Genomic DNA, 12117 nt, shown 5'->3' on the forward strand with positions numbered 1-12117 from the left:
CACACACATACAGAGATACATACAGATACATACAGAGATATACACACAGATACAGAGATACACACACACATACAGAGATACATACAGAAACATACCGAGATATACACACAGATACAGAGATACATACAGATACATAGATACACACAGATACATAGAGAGATACACATACACATATACATAGAGAGAGATACACAGATACATAGATACACATACAGATACATAGAGAGATACACACACACATATACATAGAGAGAGATACACAGATACATAGATACACACAGATACATACAGAGATAGACACACAGATACATAGAGAGAGACACACACATACAGAGACACACACAGATACATAGATACACACACATACATACAGAGATATACACACAGATACATAGAGAGAGACACACACATACAGAGACACACACAGATACATAGATACACACAGATACATACAGAGATAGACACACAGATATACATAGAGAGAGACACACACATAGATACATACAGAGATACATACACAGAAATACACAGATATATATACACACACAGATACATAGATACACACAGATACATACAGAGATACACACACAGATACATACAGAGATAGACACGCACACAGATACATAGATACACATACATACAGAGACACACATAGATACATACAGATATATAGATACACACAGATACATAGATACACACACATAGAGAGACACAGATACATAAATAGACACACAGATACATACAGAGATACACACACAGATACATAGAGAGACACAGATACATAAATAGACACACAGATACATACAGAGAAACACGCACACAGCTACATACAGATACACACGCACATATGCATACAAAGACACAACATTGCGTGTGTACACGCTACTCGACAAGCAGCTGTCACACACACACACAGAGAGCTATGTTAATGCTTTAGCGCTTTGCATTGCCCTTGTGCTGCCTGCCTTTCGTCATTCTTAGCTCTCGAGCACCGGATGAGACAAAGCCACGCAAGAGGCTGTGACTGATGTAGCCCCAATCGGTTTCGAGGACAGCATCGAAGCACATTTGTCTGACACGCCTTACCACGAAGTACGGGCAGTTCACGTGTACCCGGTGCCTTCTAATCGGTGTCGATTTGGCCTTTGAACACCGTCACGCCTCCTGCGTTATTGCTAGAAAAGTTAAAGCCATTAATACCCCTCCCCCCTGCCCCCCTTCGCACGTGAAGGGCTCACAAGTGACGTCATCACACTGATCCCTCCACAAATCTGGTTGCCGTCCGCCTGAGGATGCCGGTTGTAATTGGTGGCGAAACGTTCGTACTCGGATTGTGAAATGTCGTGGCTTTGCTCTCCAACACACAACCCGGTGGTGCTGAACTAGTTTACTACACTACTATACACTATACTATACACTACACTATACACTAAACTATACAATACACTATACACTACTATACACTACACTATAAACTGCACTACTATACACTACACTATACACTACACTATACACTACACTATACATTACACTACTATACACTACACTATACACTACACTATACTACTATACACTACTATACACTACACTACTATACACTACACTAGACACTACTATACATTACTATACACTACACTATACACCACACTACTATACACTACACTATACACTACACTATACAATACACTATACACTACTATACACTACACTATACGCTACTATACACTACACTATACACTACTATACACTACACTATACACTACACTATACACTACACTCTATACTACACTATACACTACACTATACACTACTATACACTACACTCTACACTACACTATACACGACACTATACACTCCTATACACTACACTCTACACTACACTATACACTACACTATACACTACTATACACTACACTATACACTACTATACACTACACTACTATACACTACACTATACACTACACTACTATACACTACACTATACACTACACTATACACTACACTATACACTACTATACACTACACACTACACTACACACTAGTGATGAACTAGTAACGAATTGGCCACGTTCTGTTCACGTGACAACCCCTTACTAATTGGCTGTCTCGGGTGGTGGCCGGTTTAACGACACATTTACATTTACGTGATATAACCCAACAAAAAAACCCTCTTATGGATATTGGCTGTGAAAGCTTAATCCTACGTGTTAAACAGATTGTAAATGTTGTGGATTTGCTCTCCGACACACCGTTTAGTGCTGAACTAGTAACCAATTTCCAAGTTTTATTTACTGATCGGTGGCGGCTTTAACGACACATTTATATATTTACGCGGTCCATCGCCCCAGAAAAAAAAACTCTTTTATGGATAATATTGTTCGCGAAAGCTCGCTGCTACTATTACTACAACTATGCGTCAAACCGAAGGATAAAGGTCGGTCCTCTGCTCGTCAATGCGCTCGCGACCCCCCCCTGAACTCCACCCCCCCCCCCGGTCAAACTCCACGTGCACTCAGACAAAGATGCCCCGCATAGCCTGCAAGGGGCTGTTGGGGCAAGTGCTGTTAGCGAGCAGCGACCGTGCGTCACTGGTGTTACCCATCAGCCGGAATTGAACTCCCGCTCACGGCCACCAACACTTATCCGAACCGGCCACGGGCCACCCCTAGGTCGACTCGGCCTCAAATGAGTACATGGTACGGTGTAAACATCGCTGGTCACCCCCCCCCCTACCCACTGGCCTTGTGAGCCACAGTGCCAGTCGCCTTCACAAGCGCTCGCTGATGCATCATCCCTCCATCGGCCTCCCGGCAGAAGTCTCGCTCAAGGCTACACGTGGCGGCGATCTTTGTCTGCGCGTGGAAGTGTTGGCCCTGCGAGCAAGCGGCAGGGGCTGTGAAGGTCGCGGTTGTACGTGGGGGGTGGGGGGGGGTAGCATCAAACGACCGACCGGCCGACAGCGTGGCAGCAGTAGCAGAGATTGACAGACATATACATAGAGACAGACCCATGCAGAGATACACAGATACATACAGAGATACACACACACATGCAGAGACACACACAGATACATAGATACACACAGATACATGCAGAGATACACACACAGAGATGCATACAGAGATACATACACGCCGATACATAGATACACACAGATACATACAGAGATAGACACACAGATACATAGAGAGACACACACACACAGATACATACAGAAATACACACACACAGATAATACAGAGATACATACACACAGACACATACAGAGATACACACACAGATACATAGATACACACAGATACATACAGAGTAACACACGCACACAGATACATAGATACACACACATACATACAGAGACAGATACATAGAGAGAGACACACACACACAGATACATATATACACACAGATACATGCAGAGATACACACACACACATACAGAGACACAGATACACACGCACACAGATGCCTAGATACACACACATACATACACATACATACATACAGATATAGACACACAGATACATAGAGATAGACACACACACAGATACATACAGAGATAGACACACACACACATATATCCCCCCTCCCCCCTCGTGCTTCTCCGGTGTCCTCCCAGTGGCTGGGCGCACAACACGAGCCCACGTGGCAGATGTAACCCGGCGTCAGACGAAATGATCCCAAACATTGCGACCGACGCGGACAAAGATTCGTCCCACCGCTGTTAGCGAGCAGCGGCTTACCCACGAAAGGTGGCCAGCACCACGCCCGACCGCCTTTGTCTCCCCCCCCGCCCCCCAAAAAAAAAATTTGGCGATGTTTTACGCAGCCACGCTAACGCACTCGTTTGAGGCTGAGTCGACCTAGGGGACCGGCCCAGGAAAATCGTCCGTGAGCGAGAATCGGGAATCGAACTCGTAGACGCAGGGCGCTCACCACTACACTACAGCTCCCCCCCCACAATCCACATTGCAATGAACACCACCACCACCACCTAGATTTGAAGCTTTCGTGACTTCAAAGATTCATATTCTTGGGTTTTTTCGGTAAAGTCACGTAGGTAAAAAAAATAAATTAATAAAAGTAAAATAAAAGTGAAATAAAAATCACGACGTTTCGGAGGCAACACAAGCTTCCGTCTTCAGGTGGAACCGTCACAGCACGATAGCTGTATCAAGTGAGAGAAATTCCAAGAAAACAGTCCTTGTATATTCTTGGAATTTCTCTCACTTGATACAGCAGTCGTGCTGTGACGGTTCCACCTGAAGACGGAAGCTTGCGTTGCCTCCGAAACGTCGTGATTTTTATTTTACTTTTATAAATTTAATTTTTTTTACCTACGTGACTTTACCGAAAAAACCTAAGCATATAACCACCACCACCACCACCATCTCCTGAACCCGTATCGAACTCGCGTTTACTGGCGGTGAGAGATTAACTTCACTGATAATCTCGACTCCTCCTCACTCCCTTATCAACCACGCGCGCGTACACAAGGCAAAGATCCCCCGTGTAGCCTGTAACAGACTGTAGGGGCAAGTGCTTGTAAGGCCGGCACGGCACACGAGGGGGTGGGTGGTCAGAACCACGCCCGACCGCCTTTGTCTCCCCAGTGACGATGTTTACACACCGCACCAGGTGCTCACTTGAGGCTAAGTCGACCTAGGGGAGGCCCAGAACCGGATCGGATAATCTTCTTAGATGTTTGTGGCCGTGAGCGGGAATCGAACTCGGGTGGCTCTGGGTTCTTAGCGCAGCGCGCTACCTACTGCACTACCGCTCCCCACACTCTCACGTACAAAGACAAAGATCCCCCGTGTAGCCTGTAACAGACTGTTGGGGCAAGTGCCATTAGCGAGTGGCAGCACCAATGAAGGCCGGCACGGGTAACACGAGGTTGGGGTGGGTGCCCAGCACCACGCCCGGCCGCCTTTCTCTCCCCACCGCAGCAGCTATACTCATTTGAGGCCGAGTCGACCTAGGGGGAGGCCCAGTTGCGGATCAGATATAATCGTCTGCGGTGTCGGCGGCCGTGAGCGGGGTTCGTAGGCTCCACCCCTACCGCTAACAGCAGCAGCAGCGGCAGCCTGCGCCGGTTTAATCCGACGCAGTGACACTGGCGTGATTGAGTCTGGGCCGATGATGATGATGATGGTGGTGGTGTTGTTGTTGATGGTGTCGATGGTGAATGATGCAGACGGGTGTGGGTTGGTTGATGGTGGTGGTGGTGGTGGAGCTTTCCGCACTCCCTCCCTCTCCCGCCCGCACCACTCACACACTGCGCGATTCATCCGTTTTCCTGCAATATTCCGTTACACGCGACCCACGGCCAAATTAAAATCAATTAGCGACGGAGTGACCTCCTCCCTCCTCCCTCCCTCACCCACCCCGAGCATTCCCCTGAATTAACGAACACCCCCAGCACTGAGTGGGGGGCAGGGGGGGGGCAGGGAGGGAGGGACCGCAATGAATGGGTCGCTCTCACAAACCCCGAGTCGCTACCCCAGTCGGGATTGCAGCAGAACGAACACGTTGCACAAACCCTGACACTCGACACGGCTACGCGATTTTGATGTTGTTTGTTGTTGACGCCGCCGCTGCCGCTGCTGCTGCGTCTAGCTTTTTTTTTTAAAGCGAGCAAGTTACAGCCGCGCAAACGCGCCGACTATTTAAACTAAAAAAAGTAATATTCAAAATATTCTTAGGTTTTTTCGGTAAAGTCACGTAGATAAAACATTAAAATTAATAAAAGTTAAATAAAATAAAAATCACGACGTTTCGGAGGCAACACAAGCTTCCGTGTTGCCTCCGAAACGTCGTGATTTTTATTTTATTTTACTTTTATTAATTTTAATTTTTTACCTACGTGACTTTACCGAAAAAACCTAAGAATATGAATCCTTGCAGTCACGAAAGCTTCAAATCTAGAATTAATATTAAAAAATATTGTAAAAAAAAAACACGCTTTAATGAAATGTACCGTACGAGTAATGGCAGAACTCCACGACTCCAGGAAGTGGCCCCGAAGCTTGCCATAACGTAAGGGGGCCGTGGCCAATTACAGGCAACGTCAGTTGAGCGTGGACAATTACATAACATATAAAAAAGATTGTTTTAAAATAGATATATATATTTTTTATGATAGAATATAGTCTTGTCATCACTATGACACACGTATACCAAGTTTGCAGTCGATACCACATTGTGAAGTTGGTTAAAATTGAGTTACAAGATTTGAGGATACGACAACAGACGGAGTGAATTTATTAAAAGCGTGTAAAAGAATGTTTAAAAATGTTTATCAAACCCACGACCTCCTGTATACCAGGCGAGGTAGTTACCATCTCACCACTGAGAGACAGACACGCAAACTACAAACATACAGCAGGCATCAGGGTCGTTATCAAACCCACGACTTCCTGTATACCAGGCGAGGTAGTTCACATCTAGCCAGCGTGCACTTGTGTACCACTGCCTACGCAGAATCAGAATCTGTATTTGCCGTGGAGGAATCCGATGAGCTGTGAAGCTCTTTTTCACAGATGTCAAGTTGGGGACGGTCTCAGCAAGTGCCACCAACAAACAACGTCATCTCCATATATATAAAAGGCAAAGTTGTGATTATGTGTGTCTGTTCAAAATGTTTAGCGTACTTCCCGACATGCAACAAACTGGAAATTTGCCATGTGGGTACTTTCCAGACTGTACACCATGCAACAATTATAAAAAAACACTTTATTTTTTTTTGGGGTGGGGAGCTCAATAATGCATTTATTTTTTGCACGGCAAGTGAGCTGTGACGTCACATCTGTCACGTGACCCGCGCATGTGGAAGCGTAACGCGTTGTAGTGCAGCGGGTAGCGCGCCGCGCTATGAATCCGGCGACCCGAGTTCGATTCCCGCTCACGGCCACCACTGCAGATGATTATTTGAACCGGTCCTGGGCCTCCCCTAGGTCCGCTCAGCCTCAAACAATTAACTGGTGTGGTGTGTGAACATCGCCACTGGGGAGACAAAGGCGTGGTGAATTAAGTCCCGGGCAAAGCCGGGGTAGTAAAGCTAGTCTCTAATAAAGGTGTTTTAAAATCCTTTATATTAAGTTCGCTTGCTTGCTTAGGACCGTGCAAATCTTTCGGTCGTTTTTTAACCCACTTCCCGTGATCCAATCGAGCTGACATTTTGCACACAGACTCGTTGTGGGTGACAATGCATTTTCGTGAAAAAAAAATTCCAAAATTTTACACTGTTTAGGGAAAAAAAATAATTTAATTTCCAATTGTTTAATGCTGCCAGACAATCATCTGACCCATAGGTGGCAGCCATCTCAAGCCAGAGGACGAGAGGACTCTAGCCGCCACGCATATAAAGGATTTATAGTGAAAAACTTTGTTTTTACGGGTTAATTTTTTTAGGTTTGTTTTTGGGGTTCGGGGTGGTGGTGGGCGAATGACACGTTCATATTCACGCGATATAACCCAAAAAAAAAAACCCCTTTAATTTTGGATAATGTTGTTCGCGTAAGCCTCCTACGTGCTAAACCCAATGGTGTAATACGGCAAGGGGAAAATCAACAACAACAGTAGCAGTGCAAAATCGGTAAAAGGTAAAGCAAAGTCAGGAGAAAGAGAAAAGTGCATGAAGTACATGAGCACACGTGGAGTCCATCGCAGCAGCAGCAGCAACATCATCCATTGAGGAGGGGAGTTGATGTCACTATTGCTTGATGCAGCGAGCGCAGTGGTAATAAGTCAACCGTAGTGCTCGTGTTGTAGTAGTAGGAGGAGGTGGTGCTGGTGGTGGTGATGGTGGTGCTGATGGTGCTGATGGTGGTGGTGCTGGTGGTGGTGGTGATAGTGCGGGTGCTGGTGGTGCTGATGGTGGTGGTGGTGATGGTGGTGGTGGTGATAGTGGTGGTGATGGTGGTGGTGCTGGTGGTGGTGGTGATGGTGGTGGTGATGGTGCTGGTGGTGGTGGTGGTGATGCTGGTGGTGATAGTGGTGGTGGTGATAGTGCTGGTGGTGGTGCTGGTGGTGGTGATGGTGGCGGTGGTGCTGCTGGTGGTGGTGGTGATGGTGCTGGTGGTGGTGATGGTGGTGGTGATGGTGGTGCTGCTGGTGGTGGTGGTGATGGTGGTGGTGGTGATGGTGGTGGTGATGGTGGCGGTGGTGATGGTGGCGGTGGTGATGGTGCTGGTGGTGGTGATGGTGGTGGTGATGGTGATGGTGGCGGTGGTGATGGTGGCGGTGGTGATGGTGCTGGTGGTGGTGGTGGTGATGGTGATGGTGGTGGTGATGGTGGCGGTGGTGATGGTGGCGGTGGTGATGGTGCTGGTGGTGGTGATGGTGGTGGTGATGGTGGCGGTGGTGGTGGTGATGGTGGTGCTGGTGCTGGTGGTGGTGACGGTGGTGGTGCTGGTGGTGGTGCTGGTGGTGGTGCTGGTGGTGGTGGTGCTGGTGGTGGTGGTGGTGCTGGTGGTGGTGGTGGCGGTGGTGGTGCTGGTGGTGGTGATGGTGGTGGTGACGGTGGTGGTGCTGGTGGTGGTGGTGATGGTGGTGGTGGTGGTGCTGGTGGTGGTGATGGTGGTGGTGACGGTGGTGGTGCTGGTGGTGGTGGTGCTGGTGGTGGTGGTGGTGCTGGTGGTGGTGCTGGTGGTGGTGGTGGTGCTGGTGGTGGTGATGGTGGCGGTGGTGATGGTGGTGGTGCTGGTGGTGGTGCTGGTGGTGGTGCTGGTGGTGGTGGTGCTGGTGGTGGTGGTGCTGGTGGTGGTGGTGGTGCTGGTGGTGGTGATGGTGGCGGTGGTGATGGTGGTGGTGGTGGTGCTGGTGGTGGTGCTGGTGGTGGTGCTGGTGGTGGTGGTGCTGGTGGTGGTGGTGGTGCTGGTGGTGGTGATGGTGGCGGTGGTGATGGTGGCGGTGGTGGTGGTGATGGTGGTGGTGGTGCTGGTGGTGGTGATGGTGGCGGTGGTGGTGGTGATGGTGGTGGTGGTGCTGGTGGTGGTGCTGGTGGTGGTGCTGGTGGTGGTGATGGTGGCGGTGGTGGTGGTGATGGTGGTGGCGGTGGTGGTGGTGATGGTGGTGGTGATGGTGGTGGTGATGCTGGTGGTCATGTTACTGGTGGTGGTGGTGATGCTGGTGGTCATGTTACTGGTGGTGGTGGTGCTGGTGGTGGTGGTGATGGTGGTGGTGCTGGTGGTGGTAGTGGTGGTGCTGGTGGTGGTGCTGATGGTGGTGGTGATGGTGGTGCTGGTGGTGCTGGTGGTGCTGGTGGTGGTGGTGGTGCTGTTGGTGGTGGTGGTGCTGGTGGTGCTGGTGGTGCTGGTGCTGGTGGTGGTGCTGATGGTGGTGGTGATGGTGGTGCTGTTGGTGGTGGTGGTGCTGGTGGTGCTGGTGGTGCTGGTGCTGGTGGTGCTGGTGGTGGTGGTGATGATGATGGTGTTGATGGTGTTGATGGTGCTGGTGGTGGTGGTGCTGATGGTGGTGGTGGTGCTGGTGGTGGTGCTGGTAGTGGTGGTGGTGCTAGTGGTGCTGGTGGTGCTGGTGGTGGTGGTGCTGGTGGCCGTGCAGGTGTTTACCTGTGGGGATCGGGGGGGAGGCCAGGTGAGGGGGGCCCCCAGCGGCCTCGCCCGGCCCGTGGGCCCACGTGACCCTTCTCCTGGGTTCAAAGGTCACGTTCGCGACCTCCTCCGCATTCCCCGGCTCCTTCCCTTCCCCGTAGCCTCCCCCGCTGGCGGCTACGAAATCTTTACACGAGGGGGTGGGGAGGGCGGGGGGGGGGGTGGGGAGGGGGGCGGGGGGGAGGGGGGGCGGGGGGGGGCAGAGGAACAGATCGAATGAAATCAATGATATCGTAACGACACCTTAGTGATAATTGGTTTTTTACCCTTCTATCTGGCAACAAAACTGACACCTTTTTTTTACAAGGAGTCATGTTTGCATTGACCACAATACCTGCAGTCATAATGCAAACAAAAAACATAACCCTGATAATGTATGCACTGTCCTTGAAGTTGATTGGTCCACACCCGAGACAGCTTTCCTTAGAGCCTAGTCTCACATGGTGTTGGACCAGATGACGCCAAAAGGCGCACAACTCAAAGACAATGCACCATCAGAGTGTGAGAGCTTGGGGTTAAGCATTTACACCATTGGAACCTCCTTTGTCAGTTGCAAAATATGATAATTGGTTTTTTTACCCTTCTATCTGGCAACAAAACTGACACCTTTTTTACAAGGAGTAATGTTTGCATAGACCACAATACCTGCAGTCGGAATCCAAACAAAAACCACAACTCTGATAATGTATGCACTGTCCTTGATATTGATTGTGCACTTATCAGAGTTATGTTTTTTGTTTGCATTATGACTGCGGGTATTGTGGTCTATGCAAACATGACTCCTTGTAAAAAAAAAGGTGTCAGTTTTGTTGCCAGATAGAAGGGTAAAAAACCAATTATCATATTTTTACTGGCAAATGAGGTTCCAATGGTGACACCTTAGTGCTTGACGTTTCAAACAACTCGTGTAAGCGTCGACAGGTGTGGGGAGCACCCGTAAGGCGAAGCCCACCTTGTTTATTTTTAAATCCTTTATATTAAGTTCACTTGCTTGCTTGCTTGCGCGCTTACGACCGTGCAAATCTTTCGGTCGTTTTTTAACCCACTTCCCGTGATCCAATCGAGCTGACATTTTGCACACAGGCTCGTTGTGCGTGACAATTTATTTTGTGAAAATTTTTTTTCCAAAATGTTCCACTTTTTAGGAAAAAATGTTTTTCATATTTAATTTAAAATACCAATGTGATAAAAATGAAACTCTTACTCAAGAAAAACAGAAATGAATAATAAAATAAAACCGATGCCACGCATATAAAGGATATATAGTGAAAAACTTTGTTTTTACGGGTTAATTTTTAAATCCTTTATATTAAGTTCACTTGCTTGCTTGCTTGCGCGCTTACGACCGTGCAAATCTTTCGGTCGTTTTTTAACCCACTTCCCGTGATCCAATCGAGCTGACATTTTGCACACAGACTCGTTGTGCGTGACAATTTATTTTCGTGAAAATTTTTTTCCAAAATTTTCCACTTTTTAGGAAAAATTTTTTTTCATATTTAATTTAAAATACCAATGTGATCAAAATGAAACTCTTACTCAAGAAAAACAGAAATGAATAATAAAATAAAACCGATGCCACGCATATAAAGGATTTATAGTGAAAAACTTTGTTTTTACGGGTTAATCTTTTTCTACTTAGGCGGTTACCGTCCGCGACGGACAGACGGTGAAATAAAATGACGCGGAAAGAGTTGCAAATGTCGAAAACGTGGAGGAGCGCGATAAAAACTCGCGTCCGTTACCTCCCTGGGCCCCGCCGCTTGGGGGGCTCCCGGCCTCCGGCTCGGCTGTCGTCCCGGGCATGGGCTCCCCTGCGTCGCCGTGGAGTCCCCCCCGGGCACCCCCCTTTTCTCCGTGGGGGGCGACCGCACCTGGGGGCACGTGGAGAATGAGGCTGGCGTGATGGCCATCGCCGCCGCTGGCGCCGTTGTCGTCTTCGCCGCCGGCGCTCCGGTCGTCTTCGTCGTCATCGAGGTCCTCCTCGTCCTCCTCCTCCGTGGCGTGGAGGTGGAGCTCCACCAGGGTCTGCATCTCTGGGACGGGGAGAGAGGTGGGGGGACAATGTGAGACAGGAGATGAGATGGCGTGGATGGGATGAGATGGATGACATGAGATGAGATGCTGTGGATGGGATGAGATGAATGGGATGAGATGGATGGGTAGAGATGGATGAGATGAGATGAATGGGATGAGATGGATGGCAGGAGATGAGATGCTGTGGATGGGATGACATGGATGGGATGAGATGAGATGGATGGGATGAGATGGATGAGATGAGATGGATGGGATGAGATCGATGGCAGGAGATGAGATGCTGTCGATGGGATGAGATGAATGGCATGAGATGAGATGGATGGGATGAGATGGATGGGATGAGAAGGATGAGATGAGATGGATGGCAGGAGATGGATGAGATGAGATTGATGACATGAGATGAAATGCTGTCGATGGGATGAGATGAATGATTTGAGATGGTATGAGTAGGATGACATTGATGAGATGGTGT

General features: G+C 48.6%; 1 protein-coding gene across 2 annotated transcripts in view; it reads right to left on the bottom strand.

Moving 5' to 3' along the window:
- LOC144951367 (uncharacterized) overlaps nucleotides 1-12117 on the bottom strand; it is a 38240-nt gene that overhangs the window by 6766 nt on the left and 19357 nt on the right. For both annotated transcript variants that reach the window (XM_078881596.1, XM_078881595.1), the window contains exons 5-6: nucleotides 11354-11644; nucleotides 9570-9737 (exon numbers count right to left, since the gene is read on the bottom strand). In XM_078881596.1, the coding sequence (XP_078737722.1) occupies nucleotides 9570-9737; nucleotides 11354-11644 (459 nt within the window). The remainder of the gene's footprint in view (nucleotides 1-9569; nucleotides 9738-11353; nucleotides 11645-12117) is intronic.

This window comes from Lampetra fluviatilis, chromosome 62 (assembly GCF_964198595.1).
Source record: "Lampetra fluviatilis chromosome 62, kcLamFluv1.1, whole genome shotgun sequence".
NCBI lineage: Eukaryota > Metazoa > Chordata > Hyperoartia > Petromyzontiformes > Petromyzontidae > Lampetra > Lampetra fluviatilis.